Here is a 21,194-nt window from a genome sequence, read left to right as displayed (position 1 = left end):
TGTCAGGCCGCCACCGATACGACCTTCAACGAAAAGTTGAGATCATCGCTATTTAACATCACTAAGGCTTTAAGATTAGACTGACAACATATGGGCCCGGTTTCACAGACAGGGCTTAGGCTAAGCCAGGATTAGGGATTATTTCAATTAGGGTATTTAAGTTGCTTTTATAATCATACCCTAGAAAAAAACATTACTGATGTGTATCTTGAGACAAATTTTAAGACATGTCAGTGCAAGTTGCTTTCAGTTAAAACAGCTCAAACATGCATTTTAGTCTAGGACTAGCTTAAGCCTTGTCTGTGAAACTGGGGGATGGTGTTTATCTGGTTTAATCTCTATGAGGAGTTAATCACAGTGTGAAAAAAGTCATTTCCTGTTACCCACAGGTGGCGCTATGACTGTAACTGAATATTGCCATGTAGATGTGTTCAGGCCAGGACTCTAATAGAACATGTGAAGTTTGGTGCAGATTGGACATTGTATGTCCGAGTTACAACAACTTTGTGTTTAATGGCGAAACATCAGAATTTGTCAGTCCGCCACGAACGCGCCTTTAAACGAAAAGTCAAGATCTTCGCAATTTAACATCACAAAGGCCTTTAGATTAGACTGACAAAATATGATGCTCTTGGAGGAGTTTGTTAGTAGAAGTACAACATCTGAAAACGGCAAAAACTGACCAAATTTTGCAAAGAAATTTCTAAATATCTTAGTTCCTGTTGGGTTTTCAGGTTCTGCACCCAGGGTTTTTTTGTAGCTATTGGGCTGTTACATCTGTCTACCGAATTTCATACTTGAACATGAAACGTAGCATGTTCAACTAATATCTGAAACCCATATTACAATAGGGTCCTCAATAGGGAGCAATTACAATAGGGTCCGTTCCAGGCTGTGATGCAGGGAGACATTTCTGATTTCACTGTCACTCAGCTGTAGAGTTCAAAGTGGACAAATTATAAACTGGGATAGAGCATGTTTCTCTGTAAAACACTTGCTGACATTTGTTTTAAGTGTTTTTTTTCAGTCACTGACAATAGACTGTCTGTCCATGTATCTATCTATAAACTTTATGCATAGCAACCCTTTGGTGCCTTTCTAAGTATTGTAATTATTTCTGTAAAGTATGTATTTTTTGAGGTCATGCCTGATAATAAAATAAAAATAGCAAAAAAAAAAAAAAAAAAAAAAAACTCTACAGAATCTGAAGTATTTACACGTTATATAGATAAAATATTTTCTATCTTAAAAAAAAAAAAAAAAAACATGCCTCAGTATTGACTTTTGAGGAGTTCAAGAGACTTTGATTACTAATAAAGGGGGTGGTTCCTGAATCTGGTCAAAAATAGCCAATCGCATGATGTGGTCAGGAGTTTAAAGGAGTGTGTGTTTCGAAGTCTGTTTTCTGAGCAGGACATGATGGATCGAGCAGCTCTCAGACTGATTCTCTTGAGCGTCTTTCTCATCTCAGCCAGTACACAACCTGTTAAGAAGGTGAGGGTCAAATCTCAGATTAAGATGAAGATGATGTGTCAAAATTATAAAATTAATTATTTGTATATGAGATGAAGATCCAGACAAACTAGATCTGTTTCATACATGTTGAATATACAGTATCCAAAAGTTTTTTAATACTTAAATTGATCAAACGTGATAGTCTAGACATTTGTAATGTTACAAAAGATTTCTATTTCATATAAAAGCTTTATTCATCAAAGAATCCTAAAAAAAAAAGTATCACGGTTTCCACTAAATTAATATTAGCATTTTTAACACTAATAACAAATGTTTCTTTAGCAGAAAATCAGCATATTAGAATGATTTCTGAAGGATCATGTGACACTGAAGACTGGATTAATGATGTGGAAAATTCAGTTTTGCATCACAGGAATAAATTATATTCTAAAATGTAATATCTTATTTTAAACTGCAAAAATATTTCACAAAATTACTGATTTAAAAGGTTTATTTAGATCAAATTAAAGCAGTATTGGTGAGCCTAAGAAACTTCTTTCAGAAATTAAAGATTGTACTGATTTTTGAACAGCAGTGTATCATTTAAAATGTAGTTTGAGTAAAGAGAACTATCTACTGCTCAGTAGTTTACACTGAGATGTAGTCATCAAAATGTATTTGTTTTTTAGTCCAAAGGCCTTTTCTTCATGCCATTTTCGTGCAGTAAATATTTGAACAATCCCACACAAAAAGGAGTAAATGTGCACCATCCAATGTGACTGAACTGTTTGATGTCTCAACAGAAACAAGATGTGGATATATACAGCTTCCACATCAACTCCACAGTCACCAGTCGCTACGCCACAACGGTCATCACAAGCCGTGTGGCGAACACACTGAATGAATCTCAAGAGATCCAGTTTGAGGTCAAGATACCCAAGACTGCCTTCATCAGCAAATTCAGAATGTAGGGAACATGAATATAAATGTACAATTGAAAAAAAAAAAACATTACTGGTGTGCATTTTGAGACAAAACAATGGCACTGACATATTTTAAGATCTGTCAGTACAAGTTGCTTTTAGTTAAAACAGCTCTAACGCATGTTGGTCAAGGAATAGCTTAAGCCTTGTCTGTGAAACCGGGGGAAAGATTTATAAATTATTTTATGAAGTACTGTATGTATGAAATGCACATATTATGACGGGATCATTGTCATTTTCTCCATAGGACCATAGAGGGGAAGACATATGATGGTGTTGTGAAGGAAAAACAGGAAGCTCAGCAGCAGTACAGTGAAGCAGTATCTCGAGGACAAAGTGCTGGACTGATCAAGTACAGGACATTAAAAAAATAGGTCCATAAAATGTGTTTTTATAGCATGTTTAGTAATATTCTGGGATAATTACTATTTCAGATCTGTTGGAAGGACTTTAGAAGACTTTAAAACTTCAGTGACGGTGGCTGCTTTTAGTAAAGTGACCTTTGAGTTGACCTACGAAGAACTGCTAAAGCGCCGTCTCGGCAAATATGAGTTACTCATCAATGCCCAACCGATGCAGCCGGTGGCAGATTTCAAGGTAGAAGAAGAAACAAAGAGGGAAATAGATCATCAATTTAGATGGACAGAAAGATCATGTTTCTTTTACTCACATTAGATGGATGTACACATCCAAGAGAAACCAGGAATTTCCTTCTTGGAGGTGAAAGGAGATTAGAGCACCGGTGATCTGGTCAATGCCATCAAAACCACCAGAGCAGACAAAGACGTAAGAGTTTAAAATGAGGGTAAAACCCTTAGCTTAGATGTTCTCATTATGCTACTACACTTCAAACAAAGTGACCAGATGACCAAACTGATCATTTCAGGCATGGGTGACCTTCTACCCCACTCGAGATCAACAGACCAAGTGTCAGAGCTGTGGAGAAAATGGGCTGAATGGTGACCTGCTTATAACATACGATGTTGAGAGACGAAATCCCAAAGGAGAAATCATGGTACATTTATCAATAACGTGCTTTATGAGAGTAAAATAAATATGGCATATGATTTTGAAAGACTGGCTATGTAAAAAGACATGAATGATATTCAGAATGTTCTTTTGTTTCTCTCAGGTATCAAATGGCTATTTTGTCCACTACTTTGCACCCTCTGATGTTCCACGTATTCCCAAAAATGTGGTGTTTATCATTGACCGGAGCGGTTCTATGCACGGCAGAAAAATAGATCAGGTAAATGTCAACGTTTCAGCCAAATCAACCAAAAGGATAAGAAGATATGAAAATTTTGATGGTAAAACCACTGAAGGACATTTTTTGAAGGATCTTGCATCATTCTGCATTTATATGTTAAAAGAACAGGATTTCAGTATTTAAATCACTGTGGATTTTCTTAGTTTAAATTTGTAAAAAACTGCCCATATCTGGTAAATGAATTTTCAGTTGTAATGGAGAAAGAATAACTTTCAGGTGTTCTGACAGAAGTGTTTTTCTTTAGACTCGTTTGGCACTGCTAAGGATTTTAAGTGATCTTGATGAGGATGACCACTTTGGATTGATCACCTTTGATTATTCAGTTGACACGTGGAAGCGTGAACTCCTGAAATCTACAAAGCAAAACCTGGAGAATGCAAAATCATTTGTGAAGGAGATCAGAGATAGAGGAGGTGAGTTCCTAACGCTAAATTAGGAGTAAGAAAGTTGTTCCTCAAAGTGACACAACTGTGTTTGTTCTTCTTTTAGCCACAAACATAAACGCTGCAGTTCTAGCAGGAGTGGACATGATCAATCGACATCCACGAGAGGGAACCGCCTCCATCCTGATCCTGCTGACTGATGGAGATCCCACTTCAGGCACAGATTCACACTGACAAACACGAGCTAATGGTGTTTTATCGTAGCACTAGTTCACTCAGTCTCATTAGAAGACCAGTAAATAATTGGATTTAGGCCTTAGATCTTTATTAAAATATCTGTAGATTATTTTGGATTATTATCCTGACCAATTTAATTTTCTTTTTCAGTAAGAGAAAAAAAATATGAAATTGTCCAATGCATCAGTTGCTTTCTGATCGTTTAAAAAATGTCATAATTATGATTTTCAAGCATGTACTGTTGGTAGTCTAACTTATTTTTCTCTCTCTCAGGTGAAACTAACATAGAGAGGATAATGGCCAATGTGAAAAAGGCCATTGGGCTGAAGTTTCCCCTCTATTGTCTTGGTTTTGGACATGATGTTAACTTTGACTTCCTGCCAAAGATGTCACTGGAAAATGGTGGAGTCGCTCGCAGGATTTATGAAGATTCGGACGCTGATCTACAGCTGCAGGTGGACTACAGAGAATCAGCTGTGAATTCATCCTCAGTTCTTATCTGTTCTGTGTTTGAATGCATTTAAACCCTTTATTTTGGTTTGTTATATTGTAGGGCTTCTATGATGAAGTTGCCGTCCCTCTCCTCACTGATATTCAACTTAAATACACAGGAGGGACAAACCTTACCAAGACCAGCTTTAACCTGTACTTCAACGGCTCTGAGATTGTGGTTTCAGGACAAATCACAGACAACAGTGTGGAGAGTTTCAGCACTGAAGTCATTGCAGTATCAGTAAGATCATCATGGAGCTTTACAACCATGTCTTCTGTTTAGTTTATTATATTGGATAATATGATCATTTATGATCAATTGTTTAAGAGTTTGGAATAATGGTCACTTCGTATTCAAGGAGAGTTATTGGTGAAAGAGGTAATGACAACATTCCTGATGAAAATGTTCATTAGTATTGTTATTTCTGAGCAGAAAGGCAGTAATGTGACGTATCAGGACACTGTAATGATAAAAGACCCCAGTGATGTCCCACCTGAGAATGAAGATTTCATGCAGAGACTGTGGGCCTACCTGACAGTGAAGCAACTTCTGGAAAGGCAGAAAGTTTATGGAGTGATACGACATTCTGCATTTTAAATTGGACATTAAAGGACATCTTTCTGTTTCAGGGTGCTTCTTAAAGGACAAGAGAAAGAGGATGAAGAGAAAGAAGCTCTCAAACTCTCTCTGAAATACCAGTTTGTCACCCCCCTCACCTCTATGGTCGTCACTAAGCCACAGGAAGATGAAGTGGAAGTTGCCGACAAACCCAAAGAGGGAGAAGAGGATCCCAGACCTCCAGGTGAGAACTGAGGGGTTGTAATCTTACAAACAAACATTTGACCTTTAACAAAAAGAGCTCAATCAAGCTTTGCATAAATTATATTTGTGCATCCTAATATGTATCTGATTCTGTATCTGAACTTGAATAGATTCAGCTACTGTATTATTTTATCAGCATAACATTTTGAGTAAATCTTGAATTTACATGATCTTCAGTATGTCTCCTTTTGTCAAAAATGTCTGCAGAATCTCATATATTCCTTCTTCATTTTTCTGTCATAATGTTGGTTTTGGACTTGTTGTCCACTGTATTCTGTGAATAACACTTTTCTTTCCTTTTTAATCAGTAATGAATTTACAACCTTCATCTCCTGCATGTAGGTATAAAATGTTGTACTAACAGTTCATTTACTCAAACTATTGCAGAGAATTTAAGGTTGCGATGAAACAGAAGTACCAACAAATATTTTCTTCTGTATTGTGATGCACATATGAGTGAAACTGCAAAAATTAAAACAAATGTAAAGCAGGGACTTTTTGTACATCAGTTGTCGACTGGATTTGGAAGTGAAACACACCTCTTTTCCATCTACCCAATCTTTCTTTGAACAAAGTGTTGAAGTCGTGCATTCATCACCAGAGAGAATTCTGTCGCTTTCACAGGAAGATCCAGTTATGATAAAAAAGAGGATACATACATGAATAGATGATTCACAATAAGTGTTATAACATGCATTTAGATAATAGATGAATTTTCATTTTATTTCGAATTCAGTATACTGCATCTGCCTTTTAAATATATATATTTCCCACTTGTTTTATATCCCAGCACCAGGATTTAGTCAGTACGATTTCGGTCACAGTCAGCCCGGTCGTTCCTTTCTACACAGACAACCTGCTGCTCATCCAGGGAATCGTGGTATGCCTTTTTTCTTCTAAAAGTTGACAAAGACTCCTCGAGAACATGTATATCATTGGCTACTTTGTTGTTGTTTTTATGAGTACTTAGTGCAAATTTTATTTATTAAGGCTAAATAAAGTAAATAAAAGTAAAATAGTGTAGAGAATGAAATGAAATGAAATAAATGAAATAAGGCATTGGTGTGACTCAGAAATGAAGCCTCATAAAATTAAGCAAAATTTGGAAATACATTTTAATCATAGAAAGAAAATTATTTGAATGTAACATATGTTTTGTAAAATAAATTCTAATGAAATATTTTGTGAGTAATTCTTTTTGTGAAATATTACAAAATAATTTGGTACAATTTAATTATTGATTAATTTAATTATTTGTCTTATAATGATTGTAAAATGCATTGGTACTTTTCTGTTATTATTTATTGATTTCATTGAGTGCTTTTGTCAGTTCATTTGATAATGTCTGTCTCTGATTTTAATTTTTTTTTTTAGAGAGAAAAATGTTCAACTCATTTACCTTCCTTTCTGGTATGTATTACAATGGTGTAACTTTGATTCTGCTTTGAGTCAAGTAAGTCTCATTTGATCAATTGCTCCTTCTTTTGGCCTTAGGTAAAATACCCATAATTCCATGGGAGAGTGAAACTGTTCTCTCTACTATGTCAGGTACATAAAGATCTCTCAAACATAGTTATGTAAAAAAAAAATGTAATAATTATGATACAGCATTTGGTTGTGTTCTCTCTTAGTTCCAACAGTTCGTAGCAATCGGTTCCTGCTGTCTGCTGCTGGTCAGTCTAAGCCTCTTTGTTTTGATGTTCTTCTTCCTCACAAACTCAAACTGCTTCAGGATTCTGCTTCAGGTAACTATTACACATTTACTCTACATGCCCATCCTTTGAATGTCATCTTTTTTTAAATAAATGTTTTTTACATTCTAGGGATGCACCGATACCATTTAAGGACCGAGTACGAGTACCGATACTTTTTTCTAGTACTCGCGATACCGATACCTATACAGTTATTAATTTCTCTCTCTCTTTTGGGTGATGTTGCAGTTTTCCAAACACAACACAGTGTGACTAATGAATGTGGGACAGTGTAACGAAGGCGGGACTCAGGTAGGGATCCAAATGCAGCGTTTTATTAGAAGTGAGCGTGGTCGTACAGGCAGGGTCAAACAGGAACAAACAGGAGCAATAAGGAACAGGCAGAGTCGTAGTCAGGGTACAGGCAAGGATCGAGGCAGGCAGCAATGGGTCGTAAAACAGGAATCAGGCAAGATCAATCACAGATAGACAAACAGGATACAAGGAAACGCTCAGAAATGTAACACGAGTGAAAACAAGACTTCGCGATCAGGTGATGAGTGTGTGAGTCTTTTATGGTCCAGGTAATGCATGGCAGCTGGATGTGGTGATTAGTGTAGTGATTGGTGGAGTGAGTGCAGGTGATTGGCAGAGAGGATTATGGGGAATGTAGTCCAGGAAGTGACAGGAACTGACTGTGATTGTGACATAACGCCCCCCTCCCGGAAGGCGCGTCCTCGCGGCGTAAAAGGAACAGCTAGGGAGGGAGGGTGGGTGCATTGGAGACCTGCATGCAGACAGGAACGGGGTCCCCAATGCAGGTCCAGGAACTCGGGCAACCATGGCGAGTCCGGAGTGTCGGAAAGCCACGGCGGGTCAGGTGGCTCGGGCGGCCACGGCAGGTAAGGTGGCCTGGGTAGCCATGGCAGGTCAGGCGGCTCGGGTGACCACGGCAGGTCAGGCGGCTCGGGTGACCACGGCAGGTCAGGCGGCTCGGGTGACCACGGCAGGTCAGGCGGCTCGGGTGACCACGGCAGGTCAGGCGGCTCGGGTGACCACGGCAGGTCAGGCGGCTCGGGTGACCACGGCAGGTCAGGCGGCTCGGGTGACCACGGCAGGTCAGGCGGCTCGGGTGACCACGGCAGGTCAGGCGGCTCGGGTGACCACGGCAGGTCAGGCGGCTTGGGTGACCACGGCAGGTCAGGCGGCTTGGGTGACCACGGCGGGTCAGGGTCCATAAATGGCCAGAATAGTTCAAAGGCCGATGACGGCAGTGGCCGAGCAGGGTCCCCTCCCACAAGCTCCCCACCCCTAGGTATACTGCCCCCCCCAAAAAAGTTCTTGGGGATTTCAGCGGGGTCCGTAGCGGGCTCGTGGGCAAGGAGTTTGGGTGGCGTCGGCAGCAGGGCAGACGTATCAGGGTGAGCGGCCAGCTCGGTGACGGCCTCCGTGGCCGTATCAAGGAGAGCAGACAGCTCCGAGACGGCAGCGGGCTCGGGCTGCTCCGGGACGGCAGCGGGCTCGGGCTGCTCCGGGACGGCAGCGGGCTCGGGCTGCTCCGGGACGGCAGCGGGCTCGGGCTGCTCCGGGACGGCAGCGGGCTCGGGCTGCTCCGGGACGGCAGCGGGCTCGGGCTGCTCCGGGACGGCAGCGGGCTCGGGCTGCTCCGGGACGGCAGCGGGCTCGGGCTGCTCCGGGACGGCAGCGGGCTCGGGCTGCTCCGGGACGGCAGCGGGCTCGGGCTGCTCCGGGACGGCAGCGGGCTCGGGCTGCTCCGGGACGGCAATAGAGCTTGAGTTCCTCAAAGCACGTAGGACAGCCAAGACATAAAAGGTGAGAACAGCCCTCTGGGCCAAGACAGGACTGACCAGGAGAGCAGGCTGTGCTGGAGCGGACTCACTGGCTGGAGCGGACTCAATGGCTGAAACAACCCCTGCATCCTTGAGCACCGCAGGGGCGGCCATCTTGCCCGTGGGCACTGGCAAAGCAGCCATTTCGTCCATCGCGTCCAGGGTGCTTAAGTCCACTGCAATAGGCGAACGAGAGTCCATAGCAACCGGCGAGCTTGAGAGCGTTGAAACCGGCGAGCTTGAGAGCGCTGAAACCGGCGAGCTTGAGAGCGCTGAAACCGGCGAGCTTGAGAGCGCTGAAACCGGCGAGCTTGAGAGCGCTGAAACCGGCGAGCTTGAGAGCGCTGAAACCGGCGAGCTTGAGAGCGCTGAAACCGGCGAGCTTGAGAGCGCTGAAACCGGCGAGCTTGAGAGCGCTGAAACCGGCGAGCTTGAGAGCGTTGAAACCGGCGAGCTTGAGAGCGCTGAAACCGGCGAGCTTGAGAGCGCTGAAACCGGCGAGCTTGAGAGCGCTGAAACCGGCGAGCTTGAGAGCGCTGAAACCGGCGAGCTTGAGAGCGTTGCGGCCGGCGGGCTTGAGTGCGAAGCGACCGCGGGTTTCGGAATGCCAGCTGCTCGTGCTGTAGTCAGTGGAGGATCATTCATGCTGGCACGCAATCCTCTCCGCTCTCTGACAGGACCAGCAACGTGACGTGACTCTGGGCGATCAGCGGAGACGTGACGTGGCTCTGGCCGATCAGCGGAGACGTGACGTGGCTCTGGGCGATCAGCGGAGACGTGACGTGGCTCTGGCCGATCAGCGGAGACGTGACGTGGCTCTGGGCGATCAGCGGAGACGTGACGTGGCTCTGGGCGATCAGCGGAGACGTGACGTTGCTCTGGGCGATCAGCGGAGACGTGACGTGGCTCTGGGCGATCAGCGGAGACGTGACGTGGCTCTGGGCGATCAGCGGAGACGTGACGTGGCTCTGGGCGATCAGCGGAGACGTGACGTGGCTCTGGGCGATCAGCGGAGACGTGACGTGGCTCTGGGCGATCAGCGGAGACGTGACGTTGCTCTGGGCGATCAGCGGAGACGTGACGTTGCTCTGGGCGATCAGCGGAGACGTGACGTTGCTCTGGGCGATCAGCGGAGACGTGACGTTGCTCTGGGCGATCAGCGGAGACGTGACGTGGCTCTGGGCGATCAGCGGAGACGTGACGTGGCTCTGGGCGATCAGCGGAGACGTGACGTGGCTCTGGGCGATCAGCGGAGACGTGACGTGGCTCTGGGCGATCAGCGGAGACGTGACGTTGCTCTGGGCGATCAGCAGAGACGTGACGTGGCTCTGGGCGATCAGCGGAGACGTGACGTGGCTCTGGGCGATCAGCGGAGACGTGACGTGGCTCTGGGCGATCAGCGGAGACGTGACGTTGCTCTGGGCGATCAGCGGAGGCGTGACGTTGCTCTGGGCGATCAGCGAAGGCGTGACGTTGCTCTGGGCGATCAGTGCTGACTTGACTTGGTGTTGTTATTGTGGTGACCGCCATTTTGTGAGTGTCATCTGGCGAGGCGGCCATTACATGATCTACCATGGTGTCGCATTCCTCCGCGACCCCCACAGTAAACAGAGAACCAACAGTCAATAATGCATAATCCAGAAAGCAAGTAAGTGATGAACGCGGTCCCTCTTGTCTAAGTTTATCCTGGAGGGGTTGATTAATGCCATCGCAGAAAAAGTCTATAAGTGCACAGTCAGGCCAGTCTGCATAATAGGCAATATCCAGAAACTTCTGAATGTGGTCCTCCAGGGTACTATTACCTTGACGAAGGCGGATGAGACGTATAGCTGGGTCCATGTTGAGGCTGGAAACGCTTGTGGAAGCTGCTGGATCGTAGATGGCGAAGTCTTCTGTAACGAAGGCGGGACTCAGGTAGGGATCCAAATGCAGCGTTTTATTAGAAGTGAGCGTGGTCGTACAGGCAGGGTCAAACAGGAACAAACAGGAGCAATAAGGAACAGGCAGAGTCGTAGTCAGGGTACAGGCAAGGATCGAGGCAGGCAGCAATGGGTCGTAAAACAGGAATCAGGCAAGATCAATCACAGATAGACAAACAGGATACAAGGAAACGCTCAGAAATGTAACACGAGTGAAAACAAGACTTCGCGATCAGGTGATGAGTGTGTGAGTCTTTTATGGTCCAGGTAATGCATGGCAGCTGGATGTGGTGATTAGTGTAGTGATTGGTGGAGTGAGTGCAGGTGATTGGCAGAGAGGATTATGGGGAATGTAGTCCAGGAAGTGACAGGAACTGACTGTGATTGTGACAGACAGCTTCTTTATTATTACTCTAAGGAATAAAGTAATAATTTTTATGTGCTTGTCACAAACTTAAAGAACAAAAATTTCAAAGTGTCCAATAACCTTCAAAGGGCATAATTACCAATATATATATATTTGTTGTTATATAAAAAGAAATTTACAAACAAATTACAAACAATACAACATATACTATAGAGATACAAATTAAATAAACTTGTTCTTCAGATACAGTAGGTTTATTTACCATGTATACATTTATTTAACATATTTTGTTGTTTTATTAACATTAATGACAAATATAAGCTATGGAGTCCATGGATACTGACACATGCATACTGTTTTCACCCAAGCCATAACCGACTGTACTTACGTGAGATACTCCACACGATGGACATTTTGACAACTATGTGTGCATGCAAGAAAGAGAGAGAGAGAACGCGCGCGAGAGAGAGAGCTTCTGGTCTGTGTCATTCAGCGCGATTCCTCCTATCTATTCACTAATCGATAACGAATTGTGATTGAAAGCATGCAGTTCGCAATGTTTGTGTTGTCATCACTTATTTTGAAGTATTTCCACACCTGTGTCTCTGTGCACGGACAATTCTGTCAGTTACAGTACGTCACGTGAGGTCTTTGGTATAGGGGGTATTTTTAGAGTACGAGTACAAGTACATGAGCTTGGTATCGGTGCATCCCTTTTACATACACTTATATGTGACTTTCTGTGTGTCTTAGAGTTCTCTATGAATGGAGAATCCATGAATAGACGAAAGGGATTCAGTCAAATTGTCTTTCATTACAAAACAAACCATCGCCTGACAATAAACACAAGGTCTATCAGATACCACGATGGCCAGAATGATGTTGAGTTTTTGTGGGGCCAGGAACCGACTCAACACAGTACAGAGGGGTATATAGTGCTCAATCTGTTTTACTACATTTGTGTATGGGGTTACATTTGTGTAAAGGAGTTATAGCCACATTCTGTGAATTAGAATTAATTTATCCGTTTCTCTGTTTCAACAGCGTGTCTCTGATTCTATGGAGCAATGACATGGACGTTACAATGGGAAACATACGCGTTGTTGTTCTTCTTCACAAGAAAAATGGTGACATGTTTCTGTGGCCTGCCGTTCGGCAACAGCTAAAAGATGTCAGTTTGATGGGTATTTTAGGTATGAATGCTTCACTGATTAAACATTATGTATTAACACAAGAGCCCGATCACACGAAAATGCATATCAATAATACGAGTGTGCAATGTCGATTAATGTTTACGCCAAAATGAGTTTTGGCGTGCATATGGCATGCAGTTTTCGCGTGAATATGATACACACTTTATGGCGTATTATACGCACTAACCCTCCACCCCCAACCACCATCCGACCCAAGAGCATGTCATATACACACCATAAAGTGCATATCAAATGCACGCGAAAAACTATGTATCATATATATGCCAAAACTCATTTTGGAGTATATATTCTATGAGATTACACATGTGTACTATTGATACACATTCTCATGTGATCGTGTTGTAACACAACCGACCCAGCTAACAGGGAATGTTCTCAGAGCTTTAAGGTTCTCTCAAGATATGAACAAACGTCCTTCCAGTAACATTAAAGGTGCCATAGAATTGAAAATTGAATTTATCTTGGCATAGTTAAATAACAAGAGTTCAGTACGTGGAAATGACATACAGTGAGTCTCAAACTCCATTGTTTCCTCCTTCTTATGTAAATCTCATTTGTTTAAAAGACCTCCGAAGAACAAGCGAATCTCAACATAACACCGACTGTTACGTAACAGTCGGGATCATTAATATGTACGCCCCCAATATTTGCATATGCCAGCCTATGATCAAGGCATTACACAAGGGCAGCCAGTAATAATGTCTGGATGTGCACAACTGAATCATCAGACTAGGTAAGCAAGCAAGGACAACAGTGAAAAATGGCAGATGGAGCAATAATAACTGACATGATCCATGATATCATGATATTTTTAGTGATATTTGTGAATTGTCTTTCTAAATGTTTCGTTAGCATGTTGCTAATGTACTGTTAAATGTGGTTAAAGTTACCATCATTTCTTACTGTATTCGCTGAGACAAGAGCCGTCATTATTTTCATTATTTAACACTTGCAGTCTGTATAATGCATAAACACATCTTCATTCTTTATAAATCTCTCCAACAGTGTGTAATGTTAGCTTTAGCCCATTAGCCACAGAGCACAGCCTCAAACTCATTCAGAATCAAATGTAAACATTCAAATAAATACCATACTTACATGATCTGATGCATGCATGCAACATGCATGACGAACATTTTGTAAAGATCCATTTTGAGGGTTATATTAGCTGTGTGAACTTTGTTTATGCAATGTATTTATAGAGTCGAGAGCTTGGGGGCGGGGAGTGCGAGCATTTAAAGGGGAAGCAGCCTGAATCGGCGCATTTATAATGATGCCCCAAAATAAGCAGTTAAAAAAACTAGTTAAAGAAACTTCACAGACACATTCAGGGGACACTTTAGACTTATATTACATGTTCTAGGGCACCTTTAATAGAATGTTTGTTTGTTTCAAATTATTTGGTCTTTAATATGTTCTAAAAACATTAGCATGAAAATGTTATTTATATATCTAGTTCAGTCATGAAACTCTGCTTGCTCAACATTTAAATAGTCTAGTTCAGTGTTCACTGTAATCTGGTCCTGCAGCGCGCTATCAGAGTTCCTCTGAACCTCTCCACCTCCCCCAGCTCCACCTGCCTAGATCTGCTACTGGATTTATGTATGTCTATTTATGCGGCAGCAGCAGTTTACATCTTACATGCTCACAGCAGCGTGTCTGTTAGCAGTAGCAAGTCCGTAGTTGCTCTGCAGCAGCAGCATAGCAGAGAACATATTTCTGTTAGCTGGGTGAGCAATTAAATGTTAAATTCTGATTTGTAACTTGCTTTATTAAACCCTCACGGGATAAAATTTCAATAACTGTGGATAATGTTGAAGGAAAAGCTGAGGCTTCATATGAGGAGATTCAAGGATCTCAAACACCAACTCTAAAGATAATGGACCAGGAAGTGAAGGCGAGCTGGTAAGTGATCAAAAGATACAAACACAGCTGATTTTTTCTTTTATTATATATCTGTTTTAATCTATGAATGTATCTGTAGGGAGCATGTCACAGACTACACTCTTCCTTCAACTCCAGTTATCAGATGTTTGCTTGTCCCGTTCCAGGCTGTGATGCAGGGAGACATTTCTGATTTCACTGTCACTCAGCTGTAAAGTTCAAAGTGGACAAATTATACACTGGGATAGAGCATGTTTCTCTGTAAAACACTTGCTGACATTTGTTTTAAGTATAAAAGTATTTTAAGTATATTTTATTTTCATTTTTTTTTTTATTTCAATATTGTGTGTGCATACATTGGACTTATGTACAGTGTATCCTGAAGTATTTTAAATGGTTGCCAATAAGATATTTCATTGGGTTATTGGTGTGTTCACATGCAAACAATCGTAATGGATGAGGGGAGGAGCGACGAACGCGAGATTGTGATATGGAAGGGAGCGAGATTAGCGAGCTGTTGACGGAGTGAGATGGATAAACCTGTAAAGTTTATTTAGCGACAGTATTTGTGTCCTATATCAGATACAGATAACCTATATGTAGGCTATATAATTTGACAACGGGAAGGTTTTCCGAGTGTTCAAAAACTAAAGCATTAGGTGTGCTCCTCTGTCCATCGAAGCAGCTGCCAAATCTATTGGAACACACTGCTCATTGTTTCTTCTGGAATCGAGGACCCAGAGGAGTCTCAGACAACATCGCAGTGTTTTTCTGCGGGGATATGCGAACGTGAACTGTTTGTGCCGAAGGAGATCACAGGCCTTCGTGAGTTGGACTCGGGTGTGTGACGCATCAGTTATTTCAGTGTTGCACCTTTTTCCCCGTGCATCTGGAGGAAAGAGGATCAAAGCTTCGCGTCATCGCTTCTTGGCGCGACTTGGAGTGTTTCTCTGTAACACAACTGAGTGAGTAGCTGACCAGTTTGACACTGCGTGTTTTGAGACTGCTATAAGGGCCCCAACAAAATCCAAGCTCTTGGTTTACGAACAGTTGAGCACGTATAAGTGAAATGTATAAGTGTGAATTTCAGTTTGAATTCATAGGTTTACAGCTGCAATGTATAACTTATCTGCAGTTTATTTTGCTCTGTGTCAATCATATATAAACGAACATTATATAAACGAGGGGGTTTCATTTGATTTCTTCTAAAAATAAAGCGAATATTTTATTTCTGTTTTAAGTTTTAGAGCGTTTGTTTGGTAAAATTAATAATTTTCTTTGTTTGTTTCACTGTATATTTGCATTTAATAATTTGATTACAGTGTTGTTTATAAAGAAAACAGCCCATAACAAATAGACAGATTCATTTTATTTAATCAGGAGAACAGTGTAGATTTTCTTGGTGGATAGTTGAGACATTTTTGGAGGCACCGCCATCAGAGATTATAATTTCTATAAGACATAACTTTCCAGAGATAACCCAGCTAACTCACCATCAATTGCTGAAACTCAGGTCTTGCTGATTTACAGTAGTGTTACAATATGTGTACATAGCAACCCTTTGACTTGTGCCTTTTTAAGTATTGATTGTAATTATTTCTGTAAAGTATGCATTATTTGAGGTCATGTCTGATAATAAAATAAAAACGGCAACTAACTTCTACAGAATGTGAAGTATTTACAAGTTATATATATAATATATTTTCTAAAAAAAAAAAAAAAAAAAAAAAAAAAAAATGCCTCAATATTGACTTTTGAGGGGTTCAAGAGATTCTGATTACAAATAAAGGGGGTTGTTCCTGATTCCTGAATCCGGTGAATAATAACCAATCGCATGATGTGGTCAGGAGTTTAAAGCAGTGTGTGTTTCGAGGTCTGTTTTCTGAGCAGGACATGATGGATCGAGCAGCTCTCAGACTGATTCTCTTGAGCGTCTTTCTCATCTCAGCCAGTTCACATCCTGTTAAGAAGGTGAGCGTCAAATCTCAGATTAAGATGAAGATGATGTGTCAAAATTCTAAAAACAGATTAGTTATTTGTATTTGAGATGAAGATCCAGACAAACTAGATCTGTTTCATACATGTTGAGTATACATTGTTGAAAAGTTTGAGAAATTAATACTTTTCATCATTAAATTGATCAAACGTGACAGTCATTTATAATGTTACAAAAGATTTCGGTTTCATATAAAAGCTGTTGTTTTAAACTTTATTTATCAGTGAATCCTAAAAAAAAGTATCACGGTTTCCACTAAATTAATATTAGTGTTTTTAACACTAATAACAAATGTTTCTTTAGCAGAAAATCAGCATATTACAATGATTTCTGAAGGATCATGTGACACTGAAGACTGGAGTAATGATGTGGAAAATTCAGCTTTGCATCACAGGAATAAACTATATTCTAAAATGTAATATCTTATTTTAAACTGCAAAAATATTTTACAAAATTACTGATTTAAAAGGTTTATTTAGATCAAATAAAAGCAGCATTGGTGAGCCTAAGAAACTTCTTTCAGAAATTAAAGATCGTACTGATTTTTGAACAGCAGTGTATCATTTAAAATGCAGTTTGAGTAAAGAGAACTATCTATTGCTCAGTAGTTTACACTGAGATGTAGTCATCAAAATGTATTTGTTGTTTAGACCTTTTCTTCATGCCATTTTCGTGCAGTAAATATTTGAACAATCCCACAGAAAAAGGAGTAAATGTGCACCATCCAATGTGACTGAACTGTTTGATGTCTCAACAGAAACAAGATGTGGATATATACAGCTTCTACATCAACTCCACGGTCACCAGTCGCTACGCCACAACGGTCATCACAAGCCGTGTGGCGAACACACTGAATGAATCTCAAGAGATCCAGTTTGAGGTCAAGATACCCAAGACTGCCTTCATCAGCAAATTCAGAATGTAGGGAACATGAGTTGTGTTATATAAGTAGAGATAAAGTGGTAAAGAAGCCATTTATATGTTGGTCTCAGGTCATGTCCATTATAATGCAGCTAAACAACAGCAAAATAAAGATTTATAAATTATTGTATGCATGATGTTTGAGAGACACATATTAAGAGGATGTCATTGTCATTTTCTCCATAGGACCATAGAGGGGAAGACATATGATGGTGTTGTGAAGGAAAAACAGGAAGCTCAGCAGCAGTACAGTGAAGCAGTATCTCGAGGACAAAGTGCTGGACTGATCAAGTACTGGACATTAAAAAAATAGGTCCATAAAATGTGTTTTTATAGCATGTTTAGTAATATTCTGGGATTAATTACTATTTCAGATCTGTTGGAAGGACTTTAGAAGACTTTAAAACTTCAGTGACGGTGGCTGCTTTTAGTAAATTGACCTTTGAGTTGACCTACGAAGAACTGCTAAAGCGCCGCCTCGGCAAATATGAGTTACTCATCAATGCCCAACCGATGCAGCCGGTGGCAGATTTCAAGGTAGAAGAAGAAACAAAGTGGGAAACAGATCATCAATTTAGATGGACAGAAAGATCATGTTTCTTTTATTCACATTAGATGGATGTACACATCCAAGAGAAACCAGGAATTTCCTTCTTGGAGGTGAAAGGAGATTTGAGCACCGGTGATCTGGCCAATGCCATCAAAACCACCAGAGCAGACAAAGACGTAAGAGCTTAAAATGAGGGTAAAACCCTTAGCTTAGATGTTCTCATTATGCTACTACACTTCAAACAAAGTGACCAGATGACCAAACTGATCATTTCAGGCATGGGTGACCTTCTACCCCACTCGAGATCAACAGACCAAGTGTCAAAGCTGTGGAGAAAATGGGCTGAATGGTGACCTGCTTATAACATACGATGTTGAAAGACAAAATCCCAAAGGAGAAATCATGGTACATTTATCAATAACGTGCTTTATGAGAGTAAAATAAATATGGCAAAGGATTTTGAAAGACTGGCTATGTAAAAAGACATGAATGATATTCAGAATGTGCTTTTGTTTTCTCTCAGGTATCAAATGGCTATTTTGTCCACTACTTTGCACCTTCTGATGTTCCACGTATTCCCAAAAATGTGGTGTTTATCATTGACCAGAGCGGTTCTATGCACGGCAGAAAAATAGATCAGGTAAATGTCAACGTTTCAGCCAAATCAACCAAAAGGATAACAAGCTATGAAAATGTTGATGGTAAAACCACTGAAGTACATTTTTTTTGAAGGATCTTGCATCATTCTGCATTTATATGTTTAAAGAACAGGGATTTCAGTTTGCTTAGTTTAAATTAGTAAATTAATTCCGTTAATTAATATACAGTCATAATGGAGAAAGAATAACTTTCAGGTTTTCTGACAGAATTGTTTTTCTTTAGACTCGTTTGGCACTGCTAAGGATTTTAAGTGATCTTGATGAGGATGACCACTTTGGATTGATCACCTTTGATCATTTAGTTCTTACATGGAAGCATGAACTCCTGAAAGCTAACAAGCAAAACCTGGAGAATGCAAAATCCTTTGTGAAGGATATCAGAGAAGGAGGAAGTGAGTTCCCAATCAGGGCTCAACTCTAAGGATTTTTTCTACTGGTCTGGTCGGGCCAGTAGTTAAATTTTTTACTTGCCCTGCCTAAATTTTCACTTGGCCCTTAACAAAAAATGAATAAAGTAAAAAACAGAAAGAAAATGGGCCTATAAAATAAGCGTTCACACTGGCCCCGGGCCATTGGGCAGTCCTTATTGTCGAGCCCTGCTAATGCGAAATGGGAAATAAGAAAGTTGTTCCTCAAAGTGACACAACTGTGTTTGTTCTTCTTTTAGACACAAACATAAACGCTGCAGTTCTAGCAGGAGTGGACATGATCAATCGACATCCACGAGAGGGAACCGCCTCCATCCTGATCCTGCTGACTGATGGAGATCCCACTTCAGGCACAGATTCACACTGACAAACACGAGCTAATGGTGTTTTATCATAGCACTAGTTCACTCAGTCTCATTAGAAGACCTGTTAATAAAAGGTTTTAGACCTAATTAAAATGCCTGCAGGACCAGAAGATTATTATCATGAATTATTTGATTCTTGTTTTTGTCAGTAAGAAAAGAATAAGAAATATGAAATCGTCCAATGCATCCATTGTTTTTTGATCATTCAAAAAATGTCATAATTCTGATTTTCAAGCATGTACTGTAGGTAGTCTAATTTATTTTCTCTTTAACAGGTGAAACTAACATAGAGAGGATAATGGCCAATGTGAAAAAGGCCATTGGGCTGAAGTTTCCCCTCTATTGTCTTGGTTTTGGACATGATGTTAACTTTGACTTCCTGACAAAGATGTCTCTGGAAAATGGTGGAGTCGCTCGCAGGATTTATGAAGATTCGGACGCTGATCTACAGCTGCAGGTGGACTACAGAGAATCAGCTGTGAATTCATCCTCAGTTCTTATCTGTTCTGTGTTTGAATGCATTTAAACCCTTTATTTTGGTTTGTTATACTGTAGGGTTTGTAAGGCCCGCCTAATAGGTCCAATGACGGTTTCCCACAGGACGGGGAAGGTTTAAGCGTGTATGCCTTTTCAGCGTCTCTGTGAAGTTCACTTAATTTCACTCGTTTAATCTGACTCCAATTTCAAATGATTCTTATTCTAAGGGTTGTGTCTCCAATTAGAAATTAATCATTTGTTATGTATTAATTTAGATATTCGATTATTCTGATTACCTTATATCTTAAATTATTTCGTTCACTGCAGTCCCAGTATCGCTTTAGAAGAGTTACTTCGGCCGATTTGAGTACTCTTCCCGGACACAAACTCGTCAGTCTGACCTTAAACATTGGATGCAGGGTAAATATCTACCTTTAAGTCGGTCGCGCTCTGCTTACTCGTAACAAAAAGCATAGTTTTGATATATTTACGAAAACTGCAACTTATTTAAGGCAGTGATTGTCAGAAATCGAAATGGACTTAATTGACGTGCCCTATGCTCCATCTATTAAACCTTCCGTATGAACAATCCTGAACACAGATTTGAGGTAATACCTTCGCTTTGATCTACTAGAAATAATGGATTAAGAATAATACAGAATCAACCAAATATAACATTTTATTTGTCAAGTAAAAATATATCATGCCAATTACATTACAATTAGACAATTAGAAGCCAATTCAGAAATGATAAATGCATAACATCGATTACTCAAAGAAATGCATATACACAGGGATGGGTGAATGTCCTCAGACATTCACCCATCTCTGGGGGGCCTCTCCTACAGATGATCCCGCATGACTGCTTTGCTCTTTACCTTTTATACCAGACCAGAACAAAAGGGTTGTAAATATTTACTACACCAACACCTGTTTTGGGGGAGAGAGGAGTGGGTTTTCAACAAAAGGCACCACCCAAAAGAGGACAGAATTTTCCTTAGTTTTCCATCTTCTTCATAATTCTAGTGACTGCTGTGAAATTGAGACCGTTTTACCAATCGCACTGAGACAAATTAAATGATACCAAACATGAAAAGGGAAAAACAACAGATACACAAGTTACATTATATGTTTTGAATAACTTTCAGTGACTTGAGGCAGGGGGAAGGAGAGTTTGTGTGTGTGTGTGTGTGTGGTGGGGGGAGGCGCTGTCCTTTTGGAGTGGGGGCA

At 41.0% G+C, this 21,194-nt stretch overlaps 1 protein-coding gene and 1 pseudogene across 2 annotated transcripts in view; both read left to right on the top strand.

Moving 5' to 3' along the window:
- The first annotated feature begins 1,373 nt into the window (after positions 1-1,373).
- Positions 1,374-15,354, top strand: LOC137021424 (inter-alpha-trypsin inhibitor heavy chain H3-like; annotated as a pseudogene).
- Positions 15,220-21,194, top strand: part of LOC137021425 (inter-alpha-trypsin inhibitor heavy chain H3-like) — a 20,682-nt gene continuing 14,707 nt past the window's right edge. The window contains exons 1-11 of one of the 2 annotated variants that reach the window (XM_067387821.1): positions 15,220-15,533; positions 16,416-16,539; positions 17,322-17,485; positions 17,672-17,776; positions 17,860-18,022; positions 18,101-18,211; positions 18,312-18,440; positions 18,559-18,675; positions 18,918-19,086; positions 19,362-19,472; positions 19,763-19,944. In XM_067387821.1, coding sequence (XP_067243922.1) covers positions 16,462-16,539; positions 17,322-17,485; positions 17,672-17,776; positions 17,860-18,022; positions 18,101-18,211; positions 18,312-18,440; positions 18,559-18,675; positions 18,918-19,086; positions 19,362-19,472; positions 19,763-19,944 — 1,329 coding nt within the window. In that variant the 5' untranslated portion in view covers positions 15,220-15,533; positions 16,416-16,461. The remainder of the gene's footprint in view (positions 15,534-16,415; positions 16,540-17,321; positions 17,486-17,671; positions 17,777-17,859; positions 18,023-18,100; positions 18,212-18,311; positions 18,441-18,558; positions 18,676-18,917; positions 19,087-19,361; positions 19,473-19,762; positions 19,945-21,194) is intronic. The other variant, XM_067387820.1, reaches the window with a different exon arrangement.

The sequence above is a fragment of the Chanodichthys erythropterus genome, chromosome 6 (genome assembly GCF_024489055.1).
Source record: "Chanodichthys erythropterus isolate Z2021 chromosome 6, ASM2448905v1, whole genome shotgun sequence".
Taxonomy (NCBI): Eukaryota; Metazoa; Chordata; class Actinopteri; order Cypriniformes; family Xenocyprididae; genus Chanodichthys; species Chanodichthys erythropterus.
The sequence above is the reverse complement of the archived record's forward strand: the minus strand, read 5'-3'. Positions and strand labels throughout refer to the sequence as shown.